The following is a 17,060-nucleotide window of genomic DNA, read 5'->3' as shown; positions in this document are numbered from 1 at the left end:
AAAGCTGTTCTTAATAAATTCAGCCTGATATACTTGATTGAAGTTCTCTGCAACACCTCTGCAGGTTGCATTTTTCAATTCGTTTCATGATTTAGACCAAAATGGATGGTGGGATTGGATTGTGAAGGAGGGAGAATTAAGTAAAATGTTGAAAACATCACTTCAAACTTCATTTATCTGATATGAACCAGTTAATTTTTGATGGTTACCTACTTCCTCTAAAAAGATAAGTGCTTTGCAGAGAAATACAGAGCTGCTTGACGTGATGTTATTGTTTTTATTGTTGAATATATAAATTCCCCTGTTAAATTTGAATAATACAACACAGTAATTTTAAAAAATGTCAGTAAAGAAGCTGCTTCTAAATTGTAACAAGCATACTGCTTTCTTAATGTTTTGCTCACTTTTTATAGTATAATTTTTTTGAGGGTGGGAGTTATATATTACTTATGTAAGGTGTGATCAAATAAGTATTGAGATTAAAGCTGTTGGCTGTACATAGTCATCTTCATCAAATTCCTGACGTATCCTCAAGGGGTGTACAGGATATGATAGTACTACATGAAAAACTTACATCATTACTAACTTCTTATCTTCAATTTTTCTTCAAATCAGCCTGTTACTTGTCAAGACTCCAACATTATCAGATCTTATATTTCTATCGTCTAAGGCACTTTGTACTGTATCACTCCACCTATATCTTCGTCTCCCTCTGGGTCATTTTCCTGCCAACCTGGCAGAGAACACTTGATTTACTAATCTTTCCTCACCCATTATGTTTAAGTAACCATACCACCTGAGATTAGCTCTGCTAATCTCAGGTGGTATGATTACTGAGCATACAATGCGGACAAGGTCAAGTTCTTTCCTAATATCCTCATTTTTAATATGATATTGCCATTGATGCCATCTGTTCATGCCCCTAATCTTTTTCAGGACTCTCATATTTGCAGTCTCTAGTCTTTGGTCAAGTGTTTTACTTCTAATCCAGTTCTCAGATCCATAAGTTAAAATTGGTTTGAACACTGTCTTGCATACAGCTAATTTAGTGTTTTGACTAATTTCTCTCTTATTCCATATAAATTTATTCAATTGACTTCCTACCATACCAGCTTTGTTGATTCTGTTGTCTATTTCCATATTTAATTTACCATCTTCACTAAAAATCGTTACTCTAAAAAAGTAGCTGAAATGCTTAAGTATAAAGAGCTAATAAGCTTCATTTCGGCAATGAAAACATTACTTAAATTAAGGGGATATTAAATCCCACATAGTTTTAAAACTGAATAAGAAACTCAAAGATCGGAATCAGAGAGTTTTTTGCCGAATATAGTAAACTATAAAATATCGGCGACACCAGCGTTAGCCAATGCAAGTGATCCTAGTACGTAGTACAATACCGGGGCAACTCGTTGCAAAGGTGGAGGAAAGTTCAGATCGCTATTCTTAGGTATTTTCCATAATGTAAAAACACATTTCCTAGGAAATGTATGCTGTTATTACATTATGGAGGGAGGTCGCTACCCAGGCCGGTTTCAGCCTTTTTTGAGGCTTCATCAGTGAGCAGCTAGACCTAATACCAAAGTGTATAGCGAAAAGAACTTATGTACTCTGTGAACGAGTTTTCCAAACAGGTGCAACCATTAAGTTACTTAAGTATAAAGAGCTAATAAGCTTCATTTCGGCAATGAAAACATTACTTAAATTAAGGGGATATTAAATCCCACATAGTTTTAAAACTGAATAAGAAACTCAAAGATCGGAATCAGAGAGTTTCTTGCCGAATATAGTAAACTATAAAGTATCGGCGACACTAGCGTTAGCCAATACAAGTGATCCTAGTATGTAGTACAATACCGGGGCAACTCGTTGCAAAGGTGGAGGAAAGTTCAGATCGCTATTCTTAGGTATTTTCCATAATGTAAAAACACATTTCCTAGGAAATGTATGCTGTTATTACATTATGGAGGGAGGTCGCTTTCCTCCACCTTTGCAACGAGTTGCCCCGGTATTGTACTACGTACTAGGATCACTTGCATTGGCTAACGCTAGTGTCGCCGATACTTTATAGTTTACTATATTCGGCAAGAAACTCTCTGATTCCGATCTTTGAGTTTCTTATTCGGTTTTAAAACTATGTGGGATTTAATATCCCCTTAATTTAAGTAGCTGAAATGTTTTACTTGTTCTATAGGTTCTCCATTCACAATGCAGTGATATTTTCAATGCTAATGCCTATTTTCTTTGACTTGTTATTGCTGACCTTCATACCATATCTATTACAACAGTTATTCAATTTAGTCAGGGAATCTTGCGGACTTGTACCAGATTTATTTAGAAGTATAACATCATCAGCATAAAGTAAAGAGTAGAGATTAACATATCCAATTTTGATATTAGGTTTAATACCACTTTCCTTCATAATGTGATCCATATAGATAATGAATAACAGAGGGGATAAAGTACATCCTTGTCTGACACTAGATTTAACATCAAACCATCCTGTACTTCCTTCATTTCTAACTGACGACTTACAACTCAAAGACCAAGCATTGTTTTGATATAATGCCCTACCGACACCACACAACTGTAGCATTTTGAATAGCTTTTCTCTTGGCACCTTGTCATATGTCTTTTCTAGATCTACAAAACTTAAATACAGATTTTTGTTATATCCCCATGATTTCTCAACTATTTGTCTTAAAGTGAAAATCTGATTCTGACAACCTCTACATAAAATTTTGGACTTTTTTTATGTTGGAACATTGTGTTAATAATAACCAGTCCATGTTGTGAGCAGAAATCCAACAAGCATTTGCCATTATTATTAGCTTTTCTCTTTTCTCCAAATTTTCCATAAGCATTTCTCTATGTCTGACAATTATTTCCTATTCTGCTATTTAGATTCCCAACAAGGACCAGCTTTTCTTTTTTCATTGTGTTAGTTGCTTTCTCTAAAGCCTTAAAAAAAAATTCCTCCACTTCTACCTTAGTGGTGCCTTCTGTGGGACCATAGGCACAAATAAGTCTCATTGACCAGTTCTCCATTTTGATATTTTGCCCACATCACTACTTGATATTGCCTGCCATTCAAGAGGATTAGCCTCATATTTATAGTTGAATACTATGGCTTCTCCTTTTCCTTGATTGTTATTGCCTGAATATAACATTTTGTATTTATTGCTCAGAAAGATCTTGCCGGTTTTTCTTTTTTGTTTTATTCACTCCTATTATGTGGATCTGTTACTTATCCACTTCTTCAGCCAGCTCCATTTCTTTGCGATTTAGGCTTCTTATGTTGATAGTACCGATCTTGAACTCTGGTGATGTTGAGTTGGAGTGTGTTTCAGGATTTATTCCAGTAGCTGACTTTTCGCTGTTCCCCCTGGTTCCCTTGCAAAAACAATGTCGGGGGGGCCCTGTTTAACACGCCAAGCCCCAGCCTGCATATTGTGATTTAAGCCACTATATAAATTATTATTATTATTATTATTTTACCCCTCCAGGGAGTCCAAGGACTCATCGAGGGAGGGCTCCTGCTCTACAACTCCGTCTTCACCATTCATGCCATCTACTGCCGACCACCACTGGTATTTCCACAGACAATCACAAACATACATGCTTATGGCGGGATTCGAACCTGCAGCCTTTTGGCCGGAGAGCAGATACGCTATCCACTCAGCCAACCAGGACAGCTAAATACATAGTCTTCTGATGAAAAACCCCCATGGAGTAGGTTCCCAGCATTCTTGCAATTACTGGAAGCGTAAATTTTTTTGGTATTAAGTTTTTTGTCAAATCACTATTAGAATATTTAAAAACAAAATATATGGCAGTAAGCATGAATTCGTTATAGATGGAAATAATGAGTTTATAATGAATCAATTGTTACCACTGCTTTTGAAGTGATTGATGTTATTTCCAATAACATGATTATTCATAATTTCTTGGAGGGTGATGAGAGGGTTCAGAGAGCATCCATGGAGGTTGAAAATTAATGCAGCCAAGAAAGGAATGAACAGTAGATTTTTCTCTCATAGAGCAGTGGGGTGTCCTGCATTTGGAGTTGGAGAGTGTAGGTAGTGTGAATGAATTCATATTTTTTTTGAATACAATAAAAAAAAACTGGTGTGGGTAATGTGTGGCCTTACTCTATGAATTCCTACCTCCCTAAAGATCTCTGGTAATATTTCAAATTATGAAATAAGTCCATTGTTGTTGCTGCTCTTTGAAGTCATTGACAGCATTTCAAATATTGAATATTCATGCCACTATTTCTGTTATTTGTTGGCATCCTCAGGAGTTCTTTAAATATTCTGCTAATCTCTTTCTCTATAGAGAAGAATAAACCTAGTTGTTGGAAATCTTGCATTCGTGTTAGCTTGATTTACTTTTTTTTCTGATTTATTTTTTTTACTTAATCATTCTTGTAATTGATAATATATCCTAGAAGGGCAAAAAGCTAAGAGAGACAAGACATTTAATGTTAGATTTGAAAGCTCTCAGATTGTATTTTTAAGGAAACATGTGCAAAGAAGGGAGAGGGTATGAAGGACAATATTAGAGGAAATGAAAGAAGAGGAAGAAAAATTTCAAGTTTTGAATGTAAGTGTGAAACCATTCTTAGTGTCTTAAGAATTAGAAGAGAGTGGAGAATTACAGATTCTGGCTGGTTCTAATGAAAAACAGTTAGAGATCACCATCTATAATTGCTTTTCATTTTTAGGATACAATAAAAAAAAAATGCTTATATCTTAAAAATTCCTGACAGTATACAGGGTATGCACATTGTATATATATCGTGGTAGGCCATCTCTTAGGCAACGTATTTATGTTCTCCCTAGCATAACTGGAAGAACAGTGAGTCATTGCATCTAACCATTGGAAAACTCCTCAGCTCTTTTGTCATAAGAGGAATATGGGATTTTTCTATTGAAAGTGAGATAGCCGACCTCATATTAGCAGGGTTTATTTCTCCCAGAAACTTTTTTTTTCCTATCTCATATTGTACAGGCAAATGCTTCAAGAGAACACATGAATTTACAGATAAAAATTACTGTTGGTTATGGTGGGCAGTAGGTGGCATTGTGTATTGATGGTGGTGGTGTTAGTGCCATTGTGTGTAGATAGAGGATTAAGTAGTGGAGACAATGAGTAGAGTGCCTTCCCATGAGGGTACTTATGGAGTCTTTGGACACCGTGCAGGTATATTGTAATAATAATAATATATAGTAAGAATAGTAATCAGTGTAAGTCTTGTAATTTGTGTGTGGAATCATCGGAAGGAATGTTAAACTTTGTTGACAGAAGAGACAGGCGGCCTCAAGTATCAGACTGATCTAAATGTGAATTATCACTAACAGTTCAAAATTTGTGAAACTGGAAAACGTGCACACACGCACGCGCACACACACGCACACACGCACAAATGTCCTTATCGTGGTATTGTCAGCTTTCGCTATAGTAAACATAGAGACCACCACAAGAATAATTTGTTATGAGTTTTTTTTAGCAACACATACTTGTCATGCTTTGATCGGGACTTCTTGTTGTAGTTTATTATGGTTACAAGTTTGTTATAATGGTGTTTGCTTATGGTAAGAGTTGATTCTCTCTGTTTAGACTGCCTCATTGCTGACTTACTTGTCAGTCATATTATCATTTAATATTACTGGATACCTGATAAGTTCATCATGCAACCAAGCATATCAAATCATATGTTTAGCAGTTTTTCTGTAGAAATTCTAGAATTCATAGGCGTCTGTGATTGTTATTAAAACAATTCATTTACAAACAACTTATTAGACAGCTAGCTATTTATTTAGGGATGGGAGAAATTATCAAGTATAATTTCTTATACTTGATAAAAAATTATATTCTTCTTTTCAAATGAAAACTTCTTTTGTATATGAAGTATCTTTACAGCTAGATTTCTTTATTTAGAGAGCAGTTGATTTCATATGGAGTTGTCCTGTTATTTTATAAATACACAGCAGTTCTTTCTAAGGTATGTTTAATGCCATTCATTATGGTAAGAATCACTGCCCAGATTGGTTTCAACCTCTATTGAGGTTTTATTTACTTATTTATGGATATATGAAATCAGCCAGTAAGTTAGCTCTCATACCTCCCCATGTCCAGTTCTCACCGATGAGATCTCAATAAAATATAAAATCAGTTTGGGTAGGATCTTTATACTAATGTATGGTTACATGTCCAATGAAGGGAATTTGCTCTCTCTGATAAGATACAAGGAGCAACTTTATATGATACAAACTACTTTTTGTATAAAAGCAGCACAGTTTTGAATTTGAAGATGCTCCATGCATAAAATTTTGTTTGCTCATTCTAGGGAAAAAAAAATTAGGATGGGGTGGGGGGTAACTTTCTGCAAGTATTTCTAATCCAGATTATTGTAATAACATGGTGATACACCACTACTTTATCTTCACAAGTCTAGCTCACATTGAAGATAGAAAGAGCAGGATCCTGTGTACTAGTGAGGAGAACAAAGTTCAACGCAGTGTTGTCTGCCAGTAGAACCGAAGAGATCCAGTAACATCTCAGCGTAATCTCGGTAAAACATGGAGTGATCTGAAAAGATCACTTGGGATATTTTCAAATGCTGATAGAGATTTATTGAACTCTGATAGTTTTTGCAATCCTCGTGGCAGGTTTGAACACATTGTCCACTTCAATAAAGGTTGAAATTTGCCTAGGTGATAACTAACTCTCACCACACAGCATTATATATGCTTGAGAAGGGAGTGTACTTTATAGGATACAAAAAAAAAAAAAAAAGCTTGATATGAAGTTAGCTTCGCTCTCTCTACATGTGTATATAAGGCATAATCATTAAGATATATCACATACAATCTTTCGTGTCTTATGCTTGGGTAGAATAAGGATTAAAACAAGAAATTGTAATCTTGTTAGGTATAATTTATGGTGTGAATTTGAGTGCAGGTTGACAATTATTTGCAAGAAACGATATACTAATCCCGCACCAGAAACCAGCTCTCAGTTAAATGCACTTATAACCAACTATTTAAGTAATAAGTTATGATTTGGCAGTTAAGTTTTTATATCACACGTTTTGGGTATAATGTTATAAAAGTGTGTGTGGGCGAATGCAATCCAGAACAAAATCGGACGATATTACACTTTTTCACAAATATGGAAGAACTAAAAGATTAAATTTGCTGCTCTCAGATTGCAGAGAAAACTAAAAAGAGGTAGAAACTATGCTTTACAAGTTGATTCACTTAAAAAACTTCCAGGTCATTTACCTCTATGTTCCTGCACAGAAGATGTTAACTCTGCCAATTTCTATAATTTTTAGTCGGATGTTTTCTGCAGATGATATGTCACAATACAACACAATGATTATTAAAATATTTTAATATCACTTATTTTTTGCACTCTTTTATTCTTATACCCATGTTATCATTTTTAGTGTATTTTTTAATTGTAATCCTTTAAACTGTTTCTTATTTTAAAATTAAAAAAGCCAAGAAATTATATCTGATTTTTGAAGATGGCATAGTTATAAAATGATAAAATTACACGATAACTACAGTAATAAACTTTATTGAACGTACAGCTATTTTGTAATGAAAATAACAGTACATTATCAGTGTGTAGAAACAACAAGCAAATCAAAGAACAGGAATACAAGGTAAATACAATAATCAGTTTGCCACTTAGAAATGGTTACCATGTGCTAGAAATTAATATTAATAAATAATATTAAACTATTTTTGATGTTTACATAAAATGAGAATCGTCAAAACTTTTGGTGGATGACAATCATTCTGATTCAGGTTCGGCTGACTTAAGGGCTTTACCACTTTATTCAAAAAAGGTGTTCATATTTAAAACTACTTGTATAGAGAAGACAAGCTTCATCCCACAGAATACTGTATTTAGTATCAATACTACTGTGCCAGACAACACTTTTGCTATTTCACATATTCAATATAGTATTACCTTTTTTTTCACAGACTGGCCTGTGTGCCCAAAGTATGTCAGATATTACATTTACAATGGATCTGGTGAATACCAACTAAAGATAGAGGTGGCAGTTTGTCTTTTGTAGATGGCAACAGATTTTTTGTTCAAAAGATTTTTTTGCACTCTTTTATTCTTATACCCATGTTATCATTTTTAGTGTATTTTCTAATTATAATCCTTTAAACTGTTTCTTATTTTAAAATTAAAAAAGCCAAGAAATCATATCTGATTTTTGAAGATTTTTTGTTTTTTACCAGAAATTTGTTGATAGGAAAATATGTGGGAATAAAGTGATTTTTGTTGTTATGATCCATCGAGTCGTTTTTCCAACTCCTGGCGACTTCACAAACATACTCTCCATTCCGATCTGTCCCTGACCATGTCTTTCAAGCGCACTCCAGTTGCTTCTTTAACTCCATCCACCCATCTAATTCTTGGGTCTTTCTCTTCTCCTGCTTCCATCAACTTTAGCAAGCATCATCATCTTCTCCAGACTGTCATTTGCTCGCATAATATGTCTGAAGTATGACAATTTTTGTTTGATGATCATAGCTTCAAGGGAGCAATCTGGTTTTATTCTGTCTATCACTGATTTATTGGTTTGGTTTTGCGGTCCATGGTATTCTTAGTAAGCATCTCCAAACCCATAATTCAAATGCATCTATCTTCCTTCTTTCACAGGGTTCAACTTTCACATCCATACAGCACCACAGGGAATACCATTGCTTTCATGATTCTGATTTTTGTTGTGAGGCTAATATCTTTATCTTTAAAGATCTTGCTTAAATTTGTCATTGCTTTTTTTTTCCGAGTAATAATCTTCTTCTAACTTCTTCAGTACAATAACCATCTTTATCAATTCGGGATCCTAGGAACACAAAATTGTTAACTGCTTCCATTTTCTCCCCATATTCTTCAAAATCATTAAGTTCACATGTTGCCATAACTTTTGTCTTTTTGAGGTTAAGTTTAAGACCATATTTAGCACTTTCTTCTTTAACTTTCATAATAAGTTCCTTCAAATCTTTGCATTCTGCTAGTAAGGTGGTATCATCTGCATACCTCGAATAAAGTGATACTCCTTCAAAATTCTACCAGTAGGTTCAGAGATACCAGAAATATAAGGGATTTGGAACTCTGTAGTTGTTTGAAGAATCCTTAGGTTTTGGAACATATTAGTCAATTATCTGTTTGACTTGATGAGCATTATAACCATTTAATTCCATTAAAATTTTGATAGTGAGAAGTTCTTGTTGTAAGCTGAAAGGAGATAAGCACACATTATGTGCACTCTTAATTAAAGACTTGATAATACCAACTTTTTGAGAGGTGTGATGAGCAGACTTTGATGAATGTATCTGCCAGTAATGGTAGATTTCCAATAAACACTGGTTGACGAAGTACCAGAGATATTGCAAGTAAGAAGGATGTCCAAGAATGGTAAACTACCAGCATTTTCTTTTTCCGGGGCCAGAATGAGGCCAAACAGCAAAAAACACAGAATAAAAAATTAAACAAGCTCCTTGATCAAGTTGTCAGCTGGGATCAAAATACTTTGTATAAGTTATGCACACATTTTGGAAGAACTACTCTATTATATGATATACCAAAAATTCAATCAATTCAATACAAAAAAATTCTCCTGCAAATAAAATTGCTAAATTTCTTTCATGCTTATTAACTGCCCCATATTGGACAATACAGATCATTTATCAAGAATTCCACACATTTTCTTGAAAAAATCAAGGCTATTCAAATACCAGATTCAGATAGGTTAGTCAACTTCGACATTGTTTCCCTATTTATCAGCATGACTTCTCTCCTGATGAAGATTTTTGAATTTTTTATACAATCAGGATATTTCACAATAAAAACAGGATCTGTAAACAGATTTAAGGCACAGACATGGGTAATCCTCTTTCTCCATCTTTGGCAAACTATTTTTTAACAAAACTGGAAGATACTATATTCTCATCCATTCAATCTCATCCCTATCTTTGGTTTTATTATGTCATTGATGTTTTTGCTGTTTGGCCTCATTTTAAAAATGAACTTGCCACTTTCCTACATCTGATGAATAGCCTTCACTCATTATTACTATTATTACAGGCAACTCCAGGGAGTCCTTAGACCCATCGAGGGAGGCCCTAAACATCATGTCCACACAACTATTCGACATTCTCACAGTATCTATGATATCTTGCCTTGAACTCATTCACTGTCATAGCACCCACAACAGACTCTGGCAGCTTATTCCACTCATTTACCACTCGAAAAGTAAAAAATCCAGCTCTGACAACCTTGCTAACCACACTCTTGCCCAGCTTCCATAGATGTCCCCTAGTTCTCCCACCACCAGTCCTGATCTCAAAAATATCCTCTGAATTAATCCTATAGAATCCCTTTAGCAATTTGAATGTCTCAATCATATCTCCCCTCGTCCGCCTATCAACTAGTTTCTGCAACCCACAAATCTTCAACCTGTTCTCATATGGTTCATTCCATAGACCTGTTATCATCTTGGTCACTCGCCTCTGGATCCTCTCCACCTCCTCCCCATCAAGAAGGAACCAAGGTGACCAAATCTGGGCACAGTAGTCGAGATGAGGTCTTATCAAGGCTCGATACAGAGGAACAATAACTTGCTTGTCTCTACTCGTCAAAGTATTTTTCAGCAACCAAGTGATTTGATGAGCTGATTTAGCCACTTTTGCAGTGTTTCCCCTAAACTTCATCTCCCTATCCACAAACACTCCCTTAGTCCCTGGCCTCATCAATTTCCTGGAGTACAGTTCCACCAATGTGGTATACTGCTGCTAATCTTTTCACCCCAAAATGCATAACCTTACATTTTGTCACATTAAATTGACATCCATTCTCCTTAGCCCAGAACTCCAATCTATCCAAATCATCCTGCAAGATTTTGACATCTGCATTCACTATTGCCCTACCCCACTTTGCATCATCAGCGAACAAATGAACCGTTCCTCTTAGATCCTTTCCTATATCATTAATGAACAAATTAAACAGCAGTGGTCCAAGAACAGAACCCTGAGGCACACCACTAATCACAGGCCGTCTTTTGGATTCTACTCCTGAATAACCTACTCTCTGATATCTCTCCATCAACCACCCACCTATCCACTGATTCACCAACCCTATATCCATTCCCATATGTTATAGTTTACGGATTAGAATTCCATGTGGTATCCTGTCAAAGGCCTTAGCCAGGTCCAGCAGTATCACTGTAAACCCATTACCCTTATCCAGTTCAGGTCACTGTGTTATAAAATTTGAGCAAGTTACTGAGGCATGATCTACCCTTCACAAAGCCATGCTGTCCCCCGTACAGTATCTCATTTTCATCAATCCATTCCTGTATTTTTCCCTCGACTACTTTCTCCAAGATCATGACAACAACTCCCGATATGCTGATCTGTCAGTAATTTGCAACAGTAGTCTTGGATCCTCCTTTATGCAGTGGAACTATTTTCCCCTCTTTCCACACCTTCGGGACTAAACCAGACCTGAGACTCAGATTAAACAACATGGTCAAGGGCACCGATAATTATTTAGCTGCTTCACGTAAGACCCGTGCTGCTATACCATCCAATCCCACATATGTATTCACATTCAGGTTCTGTAATAGACTATTCACTTCCACTTCATTCATCATAATTCCTATATAAACTAATGGTTCCTTCATTCTTTCAGTGTCACCACCTGGATGATATACTCTTGCAAAGCGCTCACTCAGTAATTCCACTATATCGACTGATTCAGTAACCTCCTTACCATCGCCATTCCTTAAAATCATTCTGCCGTGTACAGTTTTTTTTGCTTGCAGCATATTTAAAGAACTATTTGGGATTCTCTTTAGCTTACATAGCTAGTTTCCTTTCATAATCCGCTTTTGCTTTTCTTACCACACTCGTTACCCTTCTGACCTGCGCTTTATACCGTTTGTGTGCCTGCAGGTCACCTTTCTCTTTAAATTCCCTCCACAGTTGTTTCTTTTTTTGCAGCTCAAGCTTAATGGTGTTATTCATCCATTTAACCCCTACTTGTTTTACTATTCGGACCCTAGGTATACAATCAGCCATTACCTCCTGTAAATGCTCCTTGACCACTTCCCATGCTCTATCGACGTCCAGCCCTTGCAGTTGTACATGCCATGGCACTGATCCAAGCAATCTCCTAAGCTTGTCATACTTGCCAGCACGGTAATTCCACATATACCCTGTCTTAATCGAAAATTCCACACCTTTAGCCACCTCCCAGGTCAAGACCTTATGATCAGTCTCACCAATAGGTGGCAACATGGTCATATTCATTACAGTCAAATTCTCAGATGCTATTACCAGGTCAAGCACTCTCACACCCCTAGTATTTTCAATTACATGCTGTCTCAGATAGTTATCCCTTAATAATTGAATAAAATCCTTTTCCTTCCTCACATGTGTCCTCTCCTCCTTCCAATCAATGTTACCATAGTTGAAATCCCCCATAATAATTACCCTCCTTCCACTCATTTCATCAATTTGTTTATGCATCTATTCCATCACCTGGTCTATAGCAGCACCCAACTGTATATTTTGTTCTGCTAGTCGCAATCTCACACCAAATAGCCTCAAATGAGCTCTTTTCGCTATCCTGCAATACAGCTTCAATTCTCCTTGGCTGCAGTTCATCAACTATCATCTATGACACTACTCCTCTCATTTTATTCTCTCTGTCCCTCCTAAATACTACTATAACCTACACATTCTATCCCACTAACTATATCATCTTCCATCAGCCATGTTTCACTAATGTTCACATTAAGGTTCTGCATTCTCATGCATTCAGTTCACCATGGAAAAAAGAAAATGCTGTTAGTTTACCATTCCTGAACATCCTTCTTACTTACACAGCCTCTGGTACTTTGTCAGGCAGCATTTATTGGAAACTTACCTTTACTGGCAGACACATTCATCAAAATTCTGTTTATCACACCACCTCTCAAAAAACTGTGTTATCAAGTCGTTAATTAATAGAGCGCATGATGTGTACTCCTCAAGCTTATATGAACTTCTCGCTGGGATTACAGTGAGAAGCATGTAATTTTGATGGTTACAACCCTCATCAAAGACAGATAATTGACTTCTATGTTACCACACCTAAGGATTCTTCAACAGACCACAAGATTCAAATCCCTCATATGTATGGCATCTCTGAACCGATTTCTAGAATTTTAAAGATGTATCACCTTAATTTCATATTTTCTTATCAAGAAAATTTCTTATCTGTTACCATCTACAAAAGATACTGTAACCTCTATCTTTATGTGTTTACCAGATCCCTTGTGAATGTAATTTAACATACTTTGAGTAGACAGGGCATTCTGTGGAAAAAAGAATTAACGAATATCAGCATAGTATTGACATTAAACACTGTAGTTTGTGGGATGAAGCTCATCTTCTCTATAGAAGCAGTTTTAAATCTGAATAACAGATTTAACAGAAGAGCAGGGATAACAGATTGAACAAGAATATGATTTCTTGGCTTTTTTAAATTATAACTGAGTGAAAAAATTGTTATTTTTTTCTCTCATACTTTTAATTCTCTCTTGAAGTCTCTGTGTATACTGTAATGTTCAATACTCAAATAAATAGTTATTATTTTGATTTTCTCTTTCTCTCTCATTTTTTGTTTCTTACCTTTCAAATTGTTCATACCTGCTGAAACAATCAACTCTTTTAACACACTCTGCCCCCCCTTCCCCCTCACTCTTGCATTAATACCCTTGAAAGAGAAAATAAAGCAATAAAAATTAATAATAGTAACAGTGCATATTAGCCTGTCTGATGTTGAATGCAGCAGGAGTCTTTAAACCATTAGAATCCGAAGAAAAACTGAAATTACTATTGGAGCAAAAAAAAAAAAAAACTGTGCACAGTAGTGAGAAGTGTTTAAACAAGATGATTTCCCAAAACAGAAAGTTTTAAGTTCATTCCTATTTAGATTTGCTTGATAAATAAGAACTTCACACTTTTCCATCTGCAATGTTTCTAACAAGAAACCGCTTTGATGTAACATAGACTTTTTCCATTGAACTTTCAATCTGATAGAAATACCAGAGGTAGGCAGGTGTGAGGTGCTTTAGCAGTAAATGAGTTTAACCAGAAGAGTGATGGGCATAATAATCATGAATAATAGTTAGGTAGGCATTCCTGCAATGAGTCGTTGTACTTCTTGAAGATGTCATGTAATAGTAACAAAGTAATAAAAATAATGACAGGAGACACATAGGCTGGAGAACACATTCATTTAACAGACAAAATATACCTTCCCAAATATATACTTGCTTCAGCTGTAATTTCAACCAACCATCTTACCTGTGTGCGCACACAAGCAAAACTCTAGATGCTGTATGTTCATTTGCAAATCAGCAAAATGATGTTCTTGCTTTGGTGAAAGATAACTAATAGCAGTGACTTGCTGCTTTAACCCTCACTTATTAATAACAGTGATTGTCTGGCTAATGTTATACATTGTCCTTTAATCACAAAATGTTCATGCAAAAATAAAATAAATAAAATAGCTCTCTCTCTCTCTCCTATGTTATTGCTACTATTACTAGGGCTTTTGTTTCCTACTTGCCATTGCTGCCTCACTTATCCTCATCCAGACCATTATGGCAAAAAAAGTGTGATTATCCTGTTTCATCATAAATAGTGTTTTTTAGTGTTCACACTGTTTAGTCAGACCATCAGTTTATAGTGATTTGATGTTATTTCTTGCAAATGCAAGTGCCATGAAGTTTTGCAACACACACATACTGTCAGTGAAATTCATTGTTTTAGTCATGTTTAAAATATATTAAGAGATTTTTTTTGTTGTGATAGTTGTTCCAAGGTCTTGTTTTCAGTGTATCATTTATTAATAAAATGGCTTCTTTGTTTAATCGTCTGTACTTGCTTTTGGTATGAAACATGTTTTTAATGACACCTTTCAGTTTGTTTTTTTATTTCTTTATTCTTGTAAGTCAAGTATGGTTTATAAGTATGGAATACTGTACTGCATTATCAAGTACTTACATACTTGATAATAATATCAAGTATGTAAGTAAAGTATGCCAGAATCAATTAAATGATAATAATAGTGCTACTGTGCATACGACTGCAATCATTCCAGTATTTTAATAATGTAGATAGAAGTGATGGAGTATGCATTGTATTGTGATTAAATGACAGTATGTATTGATTGGCTGCTATAGCAGTGCTACAGGTGGGAATGAGCCAGTGCACATATGTCATTCAAAATATATATATACTTTTCATTCCTGACTTTAGTACAGGTGAACCTGCATTTATGAAATTTCAAGATGTGAACAGTCATATTTACAAACATTGTGCAGACTGATAAATTGCAACCCATATTCATTTAGTGAAAATAAAACTCCACATTTGCAAATATTTTGTTACTTGAAGTTCACTGATATTTCTGTGCCATATTTGATATTCTTCAGCTGCTGAACATATTCCACAAGTTAATAGTGTATATTTCAAGGGTATTAAAAAAAAGAATAGTATATGTAAATATAATGTTGTATTTTTATTACCCCTGAAATATAGAAAACAAACAGTAATGTAGTAATTGTAAAAGTGACCAAAAAAACTAGATTAATTTCAGTAGAAGCTAAACTGGACATAATTAAGGGATTTGAAAATGGTGAATCATTTGATTCAGCTGGTCATGTTTTTAACATCAACTGTCTTAACAGCTGTAGTTGCAAACAAAAAATTTGTGATTATACTTGCAGCGTATTCTCTGTTCAATCCATACTTGTTCAAAAAATTGAAATGTTCAATGAACATATTTCAAGTATCAATGGAATCAGTATTGCTTTTCTGCACTGCAAAGGTGGTAGAGCTGGTCAGCTACAAAGAAGTGGGGGGGGGGGGATGAAAACATTTAATTATTTTCAAATTATGTATTTTTACAATAAACTCATTGCAGAAGTATATAATACGTTTTTATTAACTAATTCATATTAATAACTTTATATTGGTGGTGTAATAACAGTTATTATGTAGATGTTGTTTATTTTTTAAAGGTATATATTAGAACACAGAAAAATAAGTAAATAATAAATTTATTAACTTATTGCTGATAAGTTAATAGATAAGATAGAAACAGAAATGATAAGATCTTATTGCTGACACATAAATCTGTCCACATGTATTATGTAGATTATACTTTATTTCCTTTCATGAAATAACCAAGAACGGCATCATGTTTAATTAATTAGAATAAAATTTTTTAATTTTTTACTATCATTGTGTTAAGATAATTTATTTTGTAAAGACATTAAAACTTTAACAACATATCTTGTGAAAAAAAATAAATTCAAAATGACCATTCAACTTACATGCACACTTCCAAGAATGCATTATGTTTGTAAGTTAAGGTTTGCCTGTATTTTTATAGTATCTGATATTAGTACTCTTACAGCATAGAGATACATGCTAATGTGTATGTTGCAAGTAATGGACATTTTATGCAATTAGTCTAGTCCTCTTTTCAATAGTTCTATAAGGATAGTGAACTTCAGTGTATATTATTGTTTATATGAAATTGCATTCATGACTTTGCTTTTTTGTGTATGTCTTATGCAGTTTTTTTCCACTGATGAGTTTCTTAAGTATTTACAGATTTAGCTTTTATGTGTGCATTTTATCTACCATTATGGTAGAAATTTTTCAGTTTTAATGGACAGGTATTACATACTGAACAGCTGCTTTCATTATAGAATAGCACACTTGCCATGAATTCTGACTGCTCTTTCTTTATGCTTGGGTATAATACTGATGAAAACAAGAATATGGTTTTTTTTAATGTCAGTCCCACACACACAAAGAAGCAACTTCAAAATTGATAACATGTTAATGCTATGTCTATGCAGTGACTGGGAGAGAAGGAACTATTGATATTCTTTTTGAATGGCTGAAGGTTATATAATTTGTTATATATTATAATAACATACTACTTCTAGATGGATGACT

At 34.7% G+C, this 17,060-nt stretch overlaps 1 protein-coding gene across 1 annotated transcript in view; it reads left to right on the top strand.

Moving 5' to 3' along the window:
• The window catches only part of Ccdc85 (coiled-coil domain-containing protein 85), a 208,710-nt gene that overhangs the window by 121,732 nt on the left and 69,918 nt on the right, over positions 1-17,060 (top strand). The window contains exon 7 of the mRNA XM_090398714.1: positions 15,630-15,818. Coding sequence (XP_090254840.1) covers positions 15,630-15,818 — 189 coding nt within the window. The remainder of the gene's footprint in view (positions 1-15,629; positions 15,819-17,060) is intronic.

This window comes from Typopeltis vanoorti, chromosome 10 (genome assembly GCF_054136105.1).
Source record: "Typopeltis vanoorti isolate ZY-2024b chromosome 10, IOZ_Tvanoo_1.0, whole genome shotgun sequence".
Classification (NCBI taxonomy): domain Eukaryota; kingdom Metazoa; phylum Arthropoda; class Arachnida; order Uropygi; family Thelyphonidae; genus Typopeltis; species Typopeltis vanoorti.
This window is presented reverse-complemented; position numbering and strand designations above follow the sequence as displayed.